General features: G+C 39.4%; 1 protein-coding gene across 2 annotated transcripts in view; it reads right to left on the bottom strand.

The window, feature by feature from the left end:
- The window catches only part of LOC131686824 (cytochrome P450 315a1, mitochondrial), a 414,542-nt gene that overhangs the window by 349,307 nt on the left and 44,433 nt on the right, over positions 1 to 20,802 (bottom strand). Inside the window, exon 2 of one of the 2 annotated variants that reach the window (XM_058970847.1) lies at positions 9,294 to 9,317. The exons of the other annotated variant lie outside the window; for it this stretch is intronic. Within the exon in view, the coding sequence (XP_058826830.1) occupies positions 9,294 to 9,317 (24 nt within the window). The remainder of the gene's footprint in view (positions 1 to 9,293; positions 9,318 to 20,802) is intronic. 2 annotated transcript variants of the gene reach the window in all.

The raw sequence follows: 20,802 nt of genomic DNA, 5'->3' as shown, positions 1-20,802 counted from the left end.
CGTTCGCGACGACTCCATGAAGACCCTCTGTCACTGCGAAACTGCTTCCGTTTTGGTCCCAAGTTTTGTTTATCTTCGTTTTTGCGTTTGTACTGTGTTCTGGGACCGTAATCCAGACGACTAATTTCCGTGTTACTATGTTTTAATTGCCGCAAGGTTCTACTGTATCGATTTTGTTGGCTATTTTCGGCAAATTTGAGACTAAGAGAAACGAAAGCAATGAAATTGAAAGACGGATAGGTATTCTAGAGCGAATCAGTTATAAACTTAGAACGGAAAACTAGAACTAGGCAGGCTCATATGGGCATGATCGAAAGGAAATGTGAAGAATTTTTTGCCTTCTGCATAGTAGGAGTTGGGCGTTCCACCCAAGTCTACCGCATGGTCTATGGTAGAACATAACTCATCATCATGTTTTACCGCCGACGCCGGCAAAAAATTCTTCACAAATCCTCGCCTAGAACGACCATGCGATCATTCTTCTCCCTTTCTGCTAGCATCAAGCCGTGACGTATGCATTCAATCGACACCAAGCTATCGGTGTCGCACCGATCCTATTGTGATTGAACTACTTATTTATTTTTTTTCGTTCCGCACACACGGATGGCTGATAGCAATTAATGACACAGCTCAGCTAGCAGAAATCGAATTTTTATCTACTTTTTTACCAACTAGTTTATATGTTACTATGTTTTAATTGCCGCAAGGTTCTACTGTATCGATTTTGTTGGCTATTTTCGGCAAATTTGAGACTAAGAGAAACGAAAGCAATGAAATTGAAAGACGGATAGGTATTCTAGAGCGAATCAGTTATAAACTTAGAACGGAAAACTAGAACTAGGCAGGCTCATATGGGCATGATCGAAAGGAAATGTGAAGAATTTTTTGCCTTCTGCATAGTAGGAGTTGGGCGTTCCACCCAAGTCTACCGCATGGTCTATGGTAGAACATAACTCATCATCATGTTTTACCGCCGACGCCGGCAAAAAATTCCTAGTTCTAGGCGAGGATTTGTGAAGAATTTTTTGCCGGCGTCGGCGGTAAAACATGATGATGAGTTATGTTCTACCATAGACCATGCGGTAGACTTGGGTGGAACGCCCAACTCCTACTATGCAGAAGGCAAAAAATTCTTCACATTTCCTTTCGATCATGCCCATATGAGCCTGCCTAGTTCTAGTTTTCCGTTCTAAGTTTATAACTGATTCGCTCTAGAATACCTATCCGTCTTTCAATTTCATTGCTTTCGTTTCTCTTAGTCTCAAATTTGCCGAAAATAGCCAACAAAATCGATACAGTAGAACCTTGCGGCAATTAAAACATAGTAACATATAAACTAGTTGGTAAAAAAGTAGATAAAAATTCGATTTCTGCTAGCTGAGCTGTGTCATTAATTGCTATCAGCCATCCGTGTGTGCGGAACGAAAAAAAAATAAATAAGTAGTTCAATCACAATAGGATCGGTGCGACACCGATAGCTTGGTGTCGATTGAATGCATACGTCACGGCTTGATGCTAGCAGAAAGGGAGAAGAATGATCGCATGGTCGTTCTAGGCGAGGATTTGTGAAGAATTTTTTGCCGGCGTCGGCGGTAAAACATGATGATGAGTTATGTTCTACCATAGACCATGCGGTAGACTTGGGTGGAACGCCCAACTCCTACTATGCAGAAGGCAAAAAATTCTTCACATTTCCTTTCGATCATGCCCATATGAGCCTGCCTAGTTCTAGTTTTCCGTTCTAAGTTTATAACTGATTCGCTCTAGAATACCTATCCGTCTTTCAATTTCATTGCTTTCGTTTCTCTTAGTCTCAAATTTGCCGAAAATAGCCAACAAAATCGATACAGACTAATTTCCGTACCGTTGTCGACTACTAGATCCGTCGTGGAATTAAAGGCTTCATCTCGAGTGGCGGACTGAACGATGAAATTAGTTTCGTAGCCATAGGTTCGTGCCATTTTTGCTAAATTCCGATTCCTTAGCCCCTTCAACAGTTGGGCTCGCACGAAACGATCCTGGTCTGTTACACTATACCCACAAAGCCATACTTTTCCCATCAGCCTAGCGTGGAAGTTCACGGCCGATTCTCCTTTCTCTTGCTCCATACTGACAAAGGCGTCGTGTTCAGCCGAGGTATCGGTCATGCTCTTCAGGTACTGTTCAATATTTTTCACGAAGGTTGTATAGCAAGATGTGTCATTTAAACTAGGACGTAGTTTGGCGGCACGCACGATGCCTTGCAACTCCTCACCGATCGACAGAAATAACAATTGCACTCGCCGTACCGGATCATGCGCGTTTGAAAGGGATGAAGCTATCTCAAAATTTTCTATATACCTCGTCCAAGCCTCCCACATTTTATTGGCGGGGATGCCCTTAGGGAATGGCTTAATATGATCCCATCTAATACTCGGCAGGTTACCTTCATGTAAACCTGATGTCGGAACTACACCCCAACTCGAATCTACATTGTTGGTGGGGGGAACATCGATCTGACTCGGTTTATTCGCGGCAGTCAAATCTGTGATTGCTTTTTCTAAATCGCAAATCCTCTTGCTAAGCTCTTCGTTCCGATGAACGGACGTGGATGGTAACAGATAGTGGTCGTACGAGCTTTCCTGTTGGTTGTCAACGATTTCTTCGTGATCAACATTGTCGATATCGGGAGCACGGACGTATCTTCCTGTCTCATACTCTCCCATATTTACTTCTTCGGGGTATGAAGCCTCCGAGTCACTATCATAACCCGAGCCTACTCGAACGTATCTACCTTCTCCAGACATTTTCAAAATAGTTCGTATCTATATAGAGTTGATTCAAAACTTATCTGTAAAGCAACAAGAAAAATATTGGTATTTTCCAGTTTCTCTTATCTCATCTTTCATACTACATATTGAAATTTCTGCACAGACTACTAACTCTAACAATTGTCCTAATTAATTCAACTAGGTTCCACCCTAGTGGTCGTCCCACCTAGCGTATTCAACATACCAGTGTTGATCATACAATACTTCATAGCGGTCGTCCCAACTCGCCCCTTTCTCATGCGGTTGTCCCAACACGCTTATTCAGCACATCAGTGCTCCATCATTCAATACTTCGCAGTGGTTGTCCCAACTCGCCCTTTTTCACGCGCGGTTGCCCCTATACACTTATTCAACATATCAGTGTTTATTCATTCAATATTTCATAGCGGTCGTCCCAACTCGCTCTTTTCTATGCGGTTGTCCCAACACGCTTATTCAGCACACCAGCGTTGCATCATTCAACTTCATAACGGTCGTCCCAACTCGCTCTTTTCCATGCGGTTGTCCCAACACGCTTATTCAGCACACCAGTGTTCCATCATTCAACTTCATAGCGGTCGTCCCAACTCGCTCTTTTCCATGCGGTTGTCCCAACACGCTTATTCAACACACCAATATTGAATCATTCAATACTCCCTAGTGGTTCTCCCAACTCACCCTTTTCTCATGCGGTTGTCCCAACACGCTAACATTTCATCATATGCAATCGCGATTAATAAGCGATGAATGCATATTGTTTGAGCGGTTGTCCCAACGCGCAATGCATTTTTACCATATATACATGATTCTATTATCATCAGAATGATAATATGTTTGACGGTTGTCCCAACCCGACATTTTTACTTGTGTCTTAGTGAAGGTCACCATAAGACACATACCTTATACATTAGATTGGATTTTTTTTGCAGCGGTTGTCCCGACGCGCTTAATATATCGTGTAGTGGATCGATGCACAAGAAAATAGTCCCAACTCACACAACGCCGGCATTCCGTATAATTTTTTTTTTAAGCAAGGGGAAATCTCGTATTTTCCCATAAGCATTATTTTCCTAACTTACTGCACTGTTCCATTCCCAAAAATCACAAAAGCGTCCATGGTGGTCGTCCCAACACGCCATCGTTATTATTCCTTGTAGACGCTCATTATCCGTATAGCTTCTATTTTCTTTCGATAGGCGCCATTTTGAAAGAACGCTAAATTTTCCACTTTTCTTTCACTCTTGTAATCTATCGTATGTTGGGTGATTCCCTTGATGACTCCTGTGTTGCATAATTTCATGCACATTAAGGAAAATCCAGTTCTTTAGTCTGCTGCCGGAAGCCCAGCAGCAACCCTGGCGGGATCACCAATGTGTAAATCCGGATCTCATCGGGAATCACCCAACAAGCAATCCTTACTGATTTAACTGCAAGCACAACTTACCTCCAAGAGAGTCAGCAATCAAATAGGCCTTGTCAGTGGGAGCGCGCTTCCACGAGACACTCTACATCTATAGACTGGCGATTACCTGCCCCGTGCGTTACCAGAGCGTTACGCGAATAATCGTAGTATTATTATATGCTGGCGGCAACCCTCACAGTATTGACACAAAGAAATGAAAGTTTCTTCCAACAAATGAAAAAGTTGTTGCCACGTGCTTCTCCTACTGAAGAAATTAATACTGGATCAGGAGAGTTGGATTACGGAAAACTCGAAACTATCGGAGATTACTATCGGATACGTAGCGCGATGAGTTTATTGTTGAATTCGATATACAGCGAGCGTATGGGTGGTTCACAAAGCAATGAACTGAAAGTAAGCAACGGTACCATTATTCCGTGAGTAGACCGTCGTAGTATTACGTGTGGCAATAAAAATTGGGTTTCTACCAGCGATACTGAAGCTTCTTCAATCATATCTTTGGCACAATGTTCATTCCAAAGCGACGTTTTAAGAGGCATGTTGTTAGCCCACAGCAAGAAGGTACTACACAGATTGTTATCTCACAGTGGTAAGTCACTTCTAGCATCAATGAAGTCTTGTCTCACACAGTATTTTTCCAGGAAACGGATGTTAACCTAACACAAAGTTCTACACTGAAAAAAAAACCAAACGTTAATTCTATTTGCTTCATACCGCTCAAAATTCATATGAAGATGAAATGCTATTGTTATCACGCGCACACATACCTTCTATGTGTCAACTGTATAAACTCTGTATGCACACACATAAGTTATATGTGCATATTGTTATAGAATGGGGTTTTATGTGCCTAATAGTTATGAAATGTGAATGTAAGATTAATATTTCTTGTAAATACACACATTAGGTTTATGTGCCAGCAAATAGTGTCCATATACCTCCGTTAATTGCAAAAATCTATGTGTATAATCAATAGGCATAACGTTTACTTTTTTTGAGTGTACCTTCCCGCTTGCAAGCATCTATATAAACAGTCAACCTTGAATGTATGAAAGACGACGTCTATACGATCTGATGACGTGAGAATGACACAATTCTGAATCTTTCTGCTCTATTAGCGGCCTTCAACGGACGTGATTTCGTCGCCGAACACCAGAAAACGGTCGTCAATCATTTGATCGTGATTGTAAACAGAAAAAAACCTTGGGAAGGACATCTGTGACGAATACATCTCTGTACTCGTCTAGAATAAAATTGAATCAAAGATGAATGACGATGTAACTGCGGGGATACCTCTAAACGGAACTCCAAGTTGTTTCTCCAGGCAAAAACATCTTTAATCCTGACGCGAAAAAACATGCTGGTATCGATGCTTTCTAATAATCATCTTTAGCACGAGCCGTACGAAAATGTCTTTCAAGTACAGTAGGATGTCATGAATTCTATCGTGAACAAACCGCACAGTGCTTATCGATTATTAATTAAAGTAAATCGTGGGTTTGTTACTAGGACTTTGTTCCATTTAACTTTAGTTAACCTCTCTCCATTTCTTTCTTTCCAGCGATAGTCAACGCGTACGAGCAGATTCTGATCACGCCAACCTTTCAATATCATTGGTCACAATTTGCAGCCTTTTATACAGACGTGTGCGGATTATTTCCTCGTCCTTAAATAACAGGAAACCAAAACCACATATTCTGTTGCTCAAATCGGCCCTGTAATCAGGGGTGCCAACCCGATCAGAAAGAAATAACAAAATTATTACAGACTGAGTTACTTTGTTATGATAACAAGTTATGTTATAACTTTGGTCTCGTTAGTTGGTAAAATAACAGAAAACATAACAGAAATTCTTCTAGTATATATCAAAAATATGACAACCTGCGATAGGCTTCTATCAGAATTATAACAAATTTTGTTAGGTTCCCCTACGGCCAATATAGCTTTTATTACCTATTGTATAGTATCAACGAATTTAGCGTGCAGGTCTAAAAATAGAATAAAATAGAAAAATATTGCATACATTAAGGCGCTTTTGGTTTTGAAGCAAAAAGCTTCATGTAGCAAAAGCTTTCTATAGTTTTGTCAAATGATTGCATACATGCTGGCTGATTGTTATTATAAATATATGACACGCTGATTGTTATTAGTGGATATAGCGATTTGAACCTGGGTATTCTGAGTTTTATGGGGATGTTTCCTGCATGAACCAACGACGTTGCTTTCGACCGATGTTTAATGTTAGCATAATATTCTACGCATTCGTCAAGGGCGAAACGATTATAGATGCAGAAGATGATTCCAGAACGCACACATTGAACTTTGCCAAAGCCAAAGAACTGTTTGTTTTCTTTGTATAATACGATTTGTTTTCATACAGTTTTGCTCACTACTACAGCTGCCTATATTACGATAGACTGAATAGCTTTATAATATCTGTTCAGATTTGGAAAGTGGGGCTATTTTTAGATTCTGAGTAGTGTGCTTCGGTGCTTCTCTTGTACGTTAACATGATTTACACGAGTTTTAGGAATAATGTCGATGCGATATGGTATCATTTAGCGGATAATTTACCTGCATTATTTTACGGGGAATACGACAAATGTTACTTATGATTCCTAATAGATTCAAAGAAACAAATACCAACGTTTTGAGGCTTGCATTTTGACATTTCAAGTAAAGTCGCTTTTGGGATTTTGTTATTAGCATTTTTAAAATGGGGAAGATTAAGCAAACCAGTACAATTATCTCACATCTAATAAATTCGCAGAAATACAATTTTTTACAATAGTTCAATCTATCAACTGCGAATATTATAACAGATAATCATAAAATTCGAGAAATTGTTGAGGATTCTTCGGTGTGACGAATTTTAGAATACTTCATGTTTTCCTTTCTAAATTTTATTTAGTTTTAAGGAGGAATTTATTCAATATTTTTACATCAAAGTTTTTAGCTATTTCAAGCACTATCTAAAACACATATTTAAATTGTAACAGTAAACAATAATACCAGCTGGGATGTGTATTTATTCAGAGATTTCTAGGCCATTTTGAAATATTGATATTTAGCTTTATGCAGCATACTCACAAATATTAATCTTTCAACAATTTGAACAGGTCGCATTATTCCTTTTTTAAGTTTCTTCAAAATGAATCAAGTATCTTGTTTATTACGAAAATTTGTTAGTTCGATGTTTTTTAAGACGAACGAAGCACCATCGAATACAACGGAAACATTAGTACATATGCGCATTCAAAGTAATTGTCAGTTCATTGTAAATGTCAAACTGTCTTAGGCGGAATGAAAAGATACAACAATCTCAAACTTAAACATTTTTATGCGGGGGTTGAAATAAAAAAATTACAATGCTTTGGTAATTCGGAGAACGCACAAAATCAGATACCCACAAACTGGACAAGTTTCGGTTGTTTATGAAAAACCCGCATAAATTTGAAAAATCGGACTGAAGATCCTACAAAATTCATAACAGTATTGTGGAAATCAGTATATATGAAACAGTTTTTCCGTTATCCGTTCTGAAAATTCGTTTTCGCAATATGCACAATTAATTAAAAGAAAATTATTTATAGAATCATTTGACTAAACCATAACACATAGTTTAAAAATGCTTTTTTATTTGAATCCGCGTTTCTTTATTTCATCTGGAGTGCTTGATACTTCCTACATCTTCTTTAAAATAAGCTTTATATGAAAATTATATTCTTTAGAATAGCTTGTTGATAACATTGCGATTCCAAAACTTTTTGAATAAAGGCTTCAACATTGAAATCATAAGCCACATATTCGAAATTGCGTGTCAGACGAGTGTCTAAATACCTTATTTTCAAGTTTTCCGACCTCTTGCATCTAAAACTTATCTATTCTCAAAATCGTGGAACTCTGAATATCCTTATAGAAAACGCAAATATAAGGAAATCAATAAAAACTTCGAAAATTTGCTTTAAAAGTTGAATAAATACGCATAAAAAGAGACTTCAGCGTATTAGCAAATAGATGGTCATTTGTGTAATATAACAATCATTAACAGTTGATTAATTGATTTGTTTATTGGGGCTTTAACCAACTGGTCATTTGCCCGCTTTACAGTTTACAGTTAGCGCTCAAAGATAATTGTGAAAGAATATGTAATATATTATAACATCATCGTTACATGCGTACATTAAAAACATATTAGCAGTTCAATGATATCACCAGAAGATATAATCTTGATATAAGTTTGCTTGCCTTGCTGATTGGGATATCACAAAAATAACACAGTGAGTAATAAATATCAACATGAGATATAAATTTGATAGCTTTCTGTTATTTCGTTCTGATCGGGAACCTTCCAGATTTATCTGGATTCTTCCAGATATTTAAGCGTCATCCAGACATACAGATTTTTGGTTGTCTGATCCAGATTTCAAGGATTTTGTCCAGATTTATCCAGACAATTTGAATAATCACCCTTATTCTTGTTTACGACGAATGCGAGATTTGCTCGAAAGTGGTTTGTATTCCCGTTTTCGACAGCAAAATCAAATCGGCTAACTATTCGTTCGAATCGCTTTTGAACGAATCTCGCATTCGTCGTAAACAAGAATAAGGGTGAATAAGTTACAAGAATACATGGTTTTGAGCTACAACTTTTCAAAACAAAACTTTTTAGAAAAGCTGGAAACACACCATACCCTAATTTTTTCGCCAAAAATTTCTTTAATTTTGTCGAAGTGTCGTGGATTGCAGGAACATACAAATATGTAGCGCTCCCAAAAAAATTTAGGCCATCCAGACAATTCCAGATTTTTTCAAAAAATATTGCAGATTTTTTGAAAAAAACACTTGGCATCCCTGCCTGTAATCGATGGATTCGGCAGACGAATCGAAAACTCAAATGCCACTCCATGGGCTTTCAAAACATTACACGCTCATTCAAAACTACTCAAAATTTGAGTTCTCACTACTCAATTTCAAAAACCGGGGTAACCTGTCAAAAAATGAGTAACGTTTTGAGTAGAATTGACTCAACTCTTGAGGAACCATTAAATTATCAATGATTTGAGTGAAAAAAAACTTACTGGTGGTGCACGGAGTGGCGCAATCTGCAAACAAGATTGAAAATTGATTCAAATGTAGATTAAACAGCAAAAGAATCGACGAGGAGAAAAACTAAAAGGTAAGTTTTCACAAGTGTTGTTCTTTTTTTAATAACAGGCTTTATTATTTTTTAGATCAATCAAACGAGATCATATTTACATCAGGAAAGTGGAGAAAGAACCTCGGAATAGACTTGTACGCATCGTATTAACGACTAGAGATGGTAAGTGGATTTTAAAATACTGATTAAGGCGTTTGTTACTTTTATTAAAAATACGGAACGGTTAAATTTCATATTTGGCCTTTGCGTAAAAAGTACTCAAAATTGACATTTTCTTCCCGAACTCAAAACTGAGTAAGCGAGGAAAACTCAATTTTTGACTATGTGCACTTTTTATGGAATTGAGTGGCGGTCACTCATTTTTGAGTTATTTTCAATGAGCGTGTACACAAAATAATATGACGTTTATCGGAAGGGTCAAGGGTCGGTGATTGTCAGCATATGCCCTAAGAGAAGAGAAGACAATCGCGTAGCCAATTTGATCCAGTCCTAACCTCAATATTGAACCAGCTTCTGATTGGTTGTTTTGCCAGTCAAGAGCGTTCATAATATTTTCAAACGGGATGAAAAACAGTGCTGCTGAATTTATTTTCGCTACTTTTCATACACATGAACATTTCCTGCAAATTGAATAAATACCCTGAATGACGATATAACTACGTGTATTGTTAAGAGAGATACAAATAAACTTAAAATTCAACTTTTAAATACAGCTAGTATTGTGAATTTTTGACAGAAGGTCGATATTTGAGCTACAATTATTTTCAGCAATTGTGAAAAAAACATGCAAATGGAATCTGGCAACGATGGATGCTTGTTGTCTTTGGAATTACGACAGGGCCTGGTAGATAAAATTAAGAAGAACAAGAAGCCTGTTGTCGTCTCTTCTCTTAGCATATGCCTTGCAAAAAATAAAATTGCATTCGCTCCCTGAAATAATGCTAGTGAGTCAATAAAATTGCTTCTGCTTCAACGCTTCACATGCATTGATTCAAATAATTAATACTTTTATTTATTTACTTATAATTGTTATCAACAGACACAGTGTTGTCCTAATGATAATTTCTTAATCTATTTAAAAAGTCAAATTGTAATCTGCTACGTGGAATGTGAAGATCGAACTCGGATGACACTCTGTTGAAGGTCCGCTGCAAACCAATGATGGCACCATTTACTCCATAGTTAGTCCGGCGAAGAGGTAATCGGAGGAATAAATCATTGCGAAGGGCGCGAACGTTCATATTTATCGCACTGAGAAGCTCGGGGCAGTGAATTCGATCTTGCAAAATATCCGAAATCGTCATAAAACGGAATAGATCCAGCTGCACCTGCAATGTATCAAGTCCAATAAGCAAACCCCGGCTTTCGTAACTTGGCAGCTGGTGAGGGTTGCTCCAAGGCAATCGACGAAGGGCAAACCGAACAAATCTGCGCTGTACTGTCTCAATTCAACACCGTTAAGATAATGAGGGTTCCACACAACTGAACAATATTCCAGAGTTGATCGAACGAGTAAGCAGTAGAGAGATTTCAAGCAGTTAGTATCTGAAAAGTGCTTGGATATTCTCATTATGAACCCCAAACAGCGTGATACCTTTGCGACAATATAGCTGATATGCTGTTTAAACGTCAGTTGTTCATCGAGAAAAACTCCGAGATCTTTGACGCAATTCGCTCTGGTAATCGTGGATTCAGCTAGACAGTAGTCGAATCGAATTGGCGTTTTTTTCCTCGAGAACGTAATGACCGTACATTTCTTGGGGTTTAGGGTCATTCGGTTGAACTCGCACCATTCCGCAAAGGTTGCCGTTTGGCGTTGAAGGAAAGTTGCATCATCAGGATTCCAGATTCTATGGTATAACTTGAGGTCGTCGGCGAAAGACAACCGTGGTCCTTCTAAACAAAAGTTGACGTCGTTGAAATACAGAAGAAAAATCAATGGTCGTCGTTGAAATAAAGAAGAAAAATTTCGAGATGGCTGCCTTGCGGAATACCAGATGAAGCAAAGAACTCTTCGGAGACACAATCACCTATCTTGACTGCTAGACGACGATCACTGAGATACGATTGCATCCAACGGAGAATATTAGTACCAAAGCCAAGTCTATCCAACTTTGCCACTGCAATAGCGTGATTAATCTTGTCAAAAGCAGATGAAAGGTCCGTGTAGATAACGTCGGTTTGAAGGCCGTCCGACAAAGCCATCTGTAACATACCGTATACTGTTTGCAGTGGCTGGAGATGGGTTCCAACACAGCCATTTCAAACAGCTTAGGAACTGAGCTTAGCGTTGTAATACCACGGTAGTGGTCAACTACCTTTTTATCACCTTTTTTGTGAACTGGAAACATGAAGGAGGATTTCCAGAGTTCGGGAAATACTCCTGTTGTTAGCGACAATTGAAACAGATGATAAAGAGGTTCAATTAGACCGGCAGAGTATTTTTTTAGAGTAATAGTTGGTGTACCATCTGGGGCTGCCGAAGTTGAAGCCTTCATTTTGCCAATCACCAGTTGTACCATATTATTGTCGATATTGATAGAGTTCAAAGACTGGTATGATTGAGGTACATTAAGAGCCGCGCGTGAAACCTGGGTCGGTGTCAGTTTCTCGTTGGAGAAAACACTCGCGAACTTTTCAGAGCATAGTTGGCAAATCTCCTGTAAACTAGAGCTCATACGTCCTCCATAGCTCATCGTTGAAGACATCCCGGATTCCTTTCTTTGCTCGTTTACATGCTTCCAGAATGTTTTAGGTTCGGACTTCAACTTACGTTGCACGTTTCGCAAGTAATTGGCATGGCAACGCTTCGATGTCTTTTTATAGACTTGGTTAACATAAACCTAGTGTTGTCGCAGCACGTAGCCCCCAAACTTGGAGTACTTCTTCACAGCGGCTCTTTTAGTCGTTTTTAACCGTCTCAGCTCGGCAGTGTGCCACGCTGGGTGCTTAGATTGAAGGCCACTTCTTTTGGGTACATAGCGATCGATAGCATAGCTCATAACATTGGTCTGCACCGCAACGTTGACATCATCATTGTCAAGAATTTCAGGCCAGATGATATTCGACAGGAAGTCAATAATGCTATTATAGTCGGCTATTCTAAAATTATACCTGACGGTGTCAGAAGCATTGCAGTCATGCTTCACTCGAATCGCTTCAAGCACTATATGCAGGGGAGGGTGGTGTCTAATGGGATTTTCGATTGATTGACACCGGTGTAGTGGATTGCACTGGTTTTGCACTTTCTAGCAGAAGTGTCAATGGAACATACCCAGTTTTCTGCACTTCTGCAAGAAAGTGCAAAAACGGTGCAGTTCCAGTGCACTCCACTACACCGGTGTCAATTAATCGAAAACCCCATAACAGTCTTTACCAGGGGGAACGGTGCTGCGGTAACATTTGGCGCGTAGTCAGATTTGCTCGAAGAACAGAGATCAAGGATTCTCGGTCACCACATTATTTGTTTGGCGCAGCAGATTTAGACTACAGATTTAGAGTCAAGCAAACTGGTGATACCATCATGAAAAGATGACAGTTCGGGATCAGCGAACATAAATCCGTCAGAAGCAGAGCGCCACAAACAATAAAGGTAGAAATTGAACTAACGAAATGATTTTTTATTCAACATTTGATATGCATTGATTCAAATATTGTTTGCATTTAAAATAACAAAACAAACATATTGAAACAACAAAATTATATTTTGTTTTGGTGTTTTGTTCTGATGAGATCAACAAAATATCTTTTAGATTTGACTGTTTTTCATGTTTGATCTAATAAATTTTTCAGAGTGATTTCAACATTTATTTTTATTTAAATCAGCATCTGTTTTGATTGCACACAGAACAACTTGGTAAATTTGTTGTTTCAACCTTTATAATATTTGAGATGAAAAATTATTTTTCTACGTGAATAATTTTCCGGATAAAATTTATTTGATTTTTTCAATCTCATGGGAGAAGGTGATAATATTTTAATTTCTTGAAAATTAATGAAAGCGTCAAAATATACACTTAATTTCAAAGAAAAGTGGCAAAGGAGTACTACAGACTTGTTTTTTCGTGTTTTGGAATAGCGATAGCAAGGCAACGAGCACAAAAAGGATACCGTGATAATCTCATTCGCTCATTCTCTGGCGGTTTTATTTATCCGAAGAAATAACACGTTGTATTTATCTGGAGAATTTGTGTGAGTGTCAATAACTTTTCGTGTGAAAATGTGAGTTTTTATTGTCGCAGTAGCAAATTATCCGGGCGCATTTACTCATATGAGCGATAAATGCAATGCCTGGTCAGGAGTCTGACCGCCAGGTGCTTCTAGATAAATTGACAATATTAGTACTTTCACAACCGTTACGACATTGGATACGATTGATTAGTGACTGGTTGTCAGAGATTGAGACGACGAAAAATAAAAGTGGCAAGAATAAAATGTGCCTCGTGAAATCAGGTTCAAACCAGGGCTTGGAAATGGAATTCTCTCAAACGGATCGGATTTGATCAGTGAAAGGAGTGGTTATTTCCAGGAATGTGGATGACAATTTCTTATGAAGCGAAGTTAATGCTTTTCTTCAATTTACTATATACCAAGAGAATGGAGATCCCCATAGTAATTTTTCTTAAACGTCGACACAAATATTTTCTTTGGGCAATAATTTACAAATCTTTTAACAAAACATACATACACAATGATGAACAGCATTATTGTAACTGTAATATTCAATGCATGTATACAAAACTGTAGTATCTACATATTCAGTCAAAGAGCATCAATACTACTTTTTGCTTTGAAAATAATAAAATAACAAGTTTTGGAATGGTTAACAATCAAACAAGATAGTTGATGTATTTTCCCCAAAAATAAGTTAGAAAATGGTCCTACAAATGTTACTTTAGCAACCTATCATAATGGTTTGATTTAGGTTAGGCTTTTGAAAAAATATTAGAAGAAAACAAATTTCGCACTGGTAGGCGGATTTTTTTTATGAAAAATGTGTTCAGCACCAATTATTTAGGCCTCGCTTGAATTATAAATGCAAAATAATACATAGAACAGCAGAAAATAGTTTTGTCCAGCTTTTGGCCTAGTTACCCCATAGTGCGCTGTTCTACTACACCGGCCCGGTTTTAATGTACCAGTTCTGTAACCAGGCGACCGTCTACGACAAAACATGCCCTGAACCAGCCACAGGAAACTTATCTACACCAATCCTGGGAAGGGGCTTGCGGATAAAAAAACCTAACATCAAATTACGCAATGATTTTAGCACGGAGGGGGTGGCTTACGACAATTTGTTACATAGAAGGAGGGGTGAGTCAAATTTGGGCGATTTTTACATTACATAATTTATTAATGGTCCCCAGGGGGAACTGTCAAATGCAACAACCTGTATTGGAACCAACCCAGGGACAACTTGACAGATAGTGCTTGTTTCTAATATGTACCACCGATTTGATGCTGGCGCTAGTATGCCTTCTCTGTACGAGTACCACCAAAATCGAAACGAAAAAGTTTCAAGAGAAAAGCGTGTTTCGTTACGTGTGTTATGAACGCCGTCAATGCGGCTAGAATGACATTTAGAAAAGCGTATTCCAAAATGTGGATGAAGAAAACTATTAATAGAGAATGAATTTATCCCTAACTGAAAATCGCCAGCAAAGTTACATAAATCTTATTATAAATTAAGCTGGAAGTTGTTGTTTTTAGCAACCGGCGCTTTTCCTCCTTCCTAAAAATGTTTTGGTTTTCTTGTTGTGTAAATGACCAATGGAAGTAAATCACCAAGCTTAACAATTCGACTTTTGCAATACAGTCGTGATTCGCTGGTTGGACATTTTGTAACTGGGCCGCTTTTTAGTTGGACCTCCGCTAGTTGGACCATTGTCCAACTAAAAAGCATCTAAATGTCAAAATCTTATGTCAAATTTACTTTGACAATCAATCTGACAATTACTAAAGATGTGAATAGATGCAGTTACACTACTAACATCTCCTTTGGAGAGATTTTGACATCTGTCAGTCGGTCAACTAACGAATCAAATTCGTTAGTTGGGCAGAGGTATGGCCCAACCAGCGAATCACGACTGTAATTCTGTTCGGAAGATATTGCGATGGTTTTGGTACGGATCCCTTCAGAATTATTCTGGCATTTTAATCGGCTCCGGTCTGATAGAAACCTAACGGGACGTCATCTACCGCAGGATTTCATGTCTGAGGAGATGTTGATTCGATCCGGAAGATTTTTCGGAAATACCAATATAGGTGGAAGTGGATTGATTTTGAAAATCATCTTGTATTTCTGAAAATCGATGTATTTTATTTCGGATTTTTTTTAAATTCTATGTTTCTGTTTAGGTATGGAGGAATGAATATTTTTTACAGATATGGAAAATAATAAATGAAATGCGCCTTTTTCAAATTGTGCTTCATTCGAGCCGCCATGGCGGCTAAAATGAACTTGGTTGTTTGTTGTGCTTTTCAAACATGGCGGTTCATATTTGGCTTAAGCTTAAATTTTTTTTACATTAAAAAAGTCTTACTCCACCATCTGGGGCTAGGTGTCATTGTAAGATCTAAACTATCTCCCATGTTACGAAACTATGTAAGGCTTGCACGCTTATAACTCCAACATTACTAGATGTATTTTAATCATTCATACACCAACCGATTCAGAAACACCTAACTTAAATATTAGTAATAATTTAATATCTCCCCAATAAAAGTAGACTCTTGGAAATTGGTAAAATTAAAAAGTTCACGAAAAACGGGAAAATTACCATTCGTGAGGCAGATTTCTCAGACACAGCTGTCAATAGAGGGCAGCTTAATGGCTCAATGAAACACGAAAAGTCATAAATAGAAGCGACGCATGTCCGTTTAAATCAGTTGTTGCTCTTATCCCATACGAGCAACATCGTCTCCGGGCGATGCAATAAGCGCTATCGATTTTCGGCAACGTTGGCATTTGCACCTAAGTGCCTAAACTATGTACGGTTAGTTTATAAATAGAGGTGACGCGTACACGTTTGAATCAGTTTTTGTTCTTATGTCGAACGGGTAAGATCATGGTTGCAGCGTCTGGGCACTACAATAAGCGGTAGACGCAATGCATTTTCGGCAGCGGTGGCCGTGTGCGGATTTGTAGGGTACCAGCACGGTGTTACAGAATGATTTGGAAAGTGGGTGGGTGGGTTGGTTTGGATTTAATTCAATACGGTGTGTGCTGCTTAAGAGTGTTGCGTTTGAAAAAAATATATTTATTTTTATGCATGCGTGTGCGTTGTAACTTGTTAATCCATGTTTACGGTGCTTTGTAGCTGCGTAGGGTAAAGAGCCTATTGGTTTTCATATGTTTCATATTTCGGTTATATGTGATATTTATATATATATATATATATATATATATATATATATATATATATATATATATATATATATATATATATATATATATATATATATATATATATATATATATATATATATATATATATATATATATATATATATATATATATATATATATATATATATATATATATATATATATATATATATATATATATCGGTTATATATTTTTTTTATCAGTAAGGCATCTGACAACACATTCCCAGCAGAACTTTAAGCAGCAGTTTAAGGTGTTCTTTTTCGATTCAAATTCCAGCCATGTCTTAAGCGTTTTAAAATATACAACAAATAGAACGGTTGGGTATACTAATGGCGATTTCGCTTGAACCTGAAACTGAGTCAGGTTCTAACCCCAACTGCTGTCAGTTCATACATTTTGACAGCAGTTGGGGTTAGGAACTGACTCAGTTTCGCTTCAAACGAAAACCACATAATTTAAATTTAAAAAACCTGTTTTAATCCACCTATAGGTGCAATTGTGCCTTTCTCATTTCTCCAAACTATGATTTAATAACTGGTTCGTACAATATAACATTATGGAAATGTCTTTCATTCTTATTACACTTGGTAAGTATATATAAGAGCACCTTTTTGCATTCATCGAGGTATCGGTTTGAATCGGAGTTTTCTATGTGATCGCACTCCACAACCCGTAACTCCGGAGCTGGAAGTCGGATTGAGATGGAATTTAATATCAGTTTCCGGGGACGCAACACCTCATTTGAGACTAAGTTGATCAAATCGTTCTAGCCATTTTCGAAAAACCAATATAACCGTTATTCTGAATTTGGATGCTTCCGGATCCGTCGATGGTGGCCAGTGTGGCCAAAGAGACTTTGAATGACTGTTGGTGACCTAGATCTACAAATTCAACAGTTGTGTTTATATTTGGGAAAAAAATCACCTCACCAATTCATCGCAGAATTCGTTAGAATCGGGATTTGCTGCGTGATCGTACGTATCACCCTGTAGTTCAGGAACCAGAACTCGGATCCACACAAAATTCAACAGCAGCTGATGGACCTTTCATTTAAAATCAAGTTTGTCAAAATCGGTTCAGAAAATTCCGAGAAACCGATGTAGACAAATCAACAAACTTTGTTTTGTAACCATACTCTTCAACTCGTAATCCAGAACAAGATGTCGGTTGAAAATGAAATTCAATAGCAACCTATGGGAATATTATACCTTTCATTTGAATCTTAGTTTGTAAAAATCGGTTCAGCCATCTCCAAGAAACCGATGTGGACATTTTGTTAACAAATCCGCACATACACACATACATACATACATACATACATACATACATACATACATACATACATACATACATACATACATACATACATACATACATACATACATACATACATACATACATACATACATACATACATACATACATACATACATACATACATACATACATACATACATACATACATACATACATACATACATACATACATACATACATTCATACATACATACATACATACATACATACATACATACATACATACATACATACATACATACATACATACATACATACATACATACATACATACATACATACATACATACATACATACATACATACATACATACATACATACATACATACATACATACATACATACATACTTACATACATACATACATACATGCATACATACATACATGCATACATACCGGGGGGCAGCAGGGACAGGAAGGACAGGAGTCTAGGGGCCTAACGAACCCCCCCCCCCCCCACAGCCCTACTGCGAGTTGGGGAGTTTTGCTAGGATATGGTGGGGCTAAGATTGGGCTCTTCTGAACCTCTAAAAAAAGCCATAACTCCGAAAGCAGCTCCGACGAAGCGAGTCTGTGCCGCTTCTGCTAAGATCCTAAGATTCCAATAATCTAAGATCTGGGCAATAAAAGCACTCTAGCCCAACCGGAGTGCCAACCGGCACATCAGGATCGACGCCAGTAACATCTTGATTATGGTATACTGGCCATGGCGAACGGCAACGGACGGGACACGGATGACGAAAAGGATGGCGACTTAGGGCTGACAGGCGTGCTGTTCTACTCCCTGAGTAAGGAAGGATGAAACCGACTTGAAATGGCGAGTGGGCTAACAGCATGGCTGCCTCCGTTCCAACAAAACCCTGGCAGGTCTCCGGGTACGTTCGAAACTCGCCATCATTTGGTTGGTGGTACTGGGTTCGGTTGAAGCATTCCCGATTTACGCCGATCCGGCTCTGAACACTACTCCCCATGAGAGATGGTGTCAACCCTTGCATGACCTCACTGCTGCTTTTCGGCAGCATAGATAATCATGGGATCGCGAGAGGCGACTATGTGCAGCGAGTGGAGATAGCGGCCCGGAGTTGGGACCCAATAAAATAAAATGGAGAAACAACAAGGAACCGATATAAATGGAGCAGGCACGGCAAATCCGTTTGCCAGAGGTGGGTTGGTGAGGTCACCACCACCAATAGTAGCTGAAGTCACCCAGCAAGAGCAGGAGGAGGGGAAGCCGAAGCAACAGCAACAGCAGCAACAAAAACAGCCGGAGCAGAGCGGAAGGAGCTACACCCCACAAACGCCAAAGGTAGTGGTAGCGAGGCACTTGGTGGAGGAGCTCCACAAGTTCGTGGACATGAGAAACAATGTCCACAAAGACATTAAGGAGATGGTCATCAAAATCCGGAAGGCGCTACTGTCTGCCGTGAAAGAGTACGATACGGCAACGCAGAGGGCAGATTCAGCTGAGCGAGCATCCGCGTCGGCTAAGGCCACTATCCTTCTAGCCCCACCGAAACAGGGTAAGGAGAGGCAGATTGGAGTGGAGAACACGCCAGTTCCCATAACTCCAAAGAGGACAAGATCCTCGCCAGGAGAAGAAAGACCAGGCGGGTCAAAGAGGCAGACGCCCGAGGATGCTGTTGCTGCCGAAGAAAAGGAAGCCACCTTACAGGGTGAAAGCTGGAGCACCGTTGTAGGTCGGAAGGAGAAACGCGGGAAACAGCAAAAAAAGAAGGAGGAGCGAAAAGGGGAGCAGAAGAGGAAATCAGAACCCTCGGCTCGTCAGAAGGCGCCTAAGGGAGAAGCCGTGCTCGTCAAAGCAAATGACGAGACTACGTACGCAGCACTGCTCAAAAAGGTCAGAGAGGACCCGGAGCTGAAAGATTTGGGGGAAAACGTGTTAAGAGTCAGGCGTACCCAAAAAAATGAGATGCTCCTCGAGCTTAAGAAGAATACTACGACTAGTAGCTCTGCCTTGCAGGAGACTATAACTAAATCAATGGGTGGAAAGGCAGAAGTTAAAGCCTTAAGCCCGGAGATGGTAATCGTGTGCAAAGACCTCGACGAAATAACGACGGAAGACGAGCTGAGAGGTGCTATGAAGCAGCAGTGCAAACTGGGCGAGGTGCACATGACGATCCGGTTAAGGAAGGGATATGGAGGAACGCAGATAGCGATGATACGTTTACCGGTAACCGCTGCAGACAAAGCACTGGAGGTAGGTAAGGTTACAGTTGGATGGTCGAGATGCCTACTGAGAGCCGCCCCACGAGTAAACAAACAAGCAGAGTAATGCTTCAAATGTTTAGGCTTTGGACATTTAGCAGGGGCTTGCAAAGGCCCGGACAGATCCGGGATGTGCTGGAAATGCGGAGAGACGGGCCATCTTGCGAGAGACTGCACGCAGAGGCCGAAGTGCTTGCTTTGCACCCCAGCGGAAGGAAACGACCATCAGACGGGTGGCTTTAAATGCCCAGCGTACAAGAAGGCGACTTCAGGCCAACGGTGATGGAGATGACCCAGATAAACCTGAATCACTGTGATACCGCACAGCAACTGTTGTGGCAGTCTACGACAGAAACTATGTGCGATGTCGCTTTGATCGCAGAGCCTTATCAAGTCCCCCCTAATAACGGTAACTGGGTGGCGGATAGATCAGGAACCGCAGCGATACAAGTAATGGGAAGATTCCCTATCCAAGAAGTGGTAGAACGTTCCT

This window comes from Topomyia yanbarensis, chromosome 1 (genome assembly GCF_030247195.1).
Source record: "Topomyia yanbarensis strain Yona2022 chromosome 1, ASM3024719v1, whole genome shotgun sequence".
NCBI lineage: Eukaryota > Metazoa > Arthropoda > Insecta > Diptera > Culicidae > Topomyia > Topomyia yanbarensis.
The sequence above is the reverse complement of the archived record's forward strand: the minus strand, read 5'-3'. Positions and strand labels throughout refer to the sequence as shown.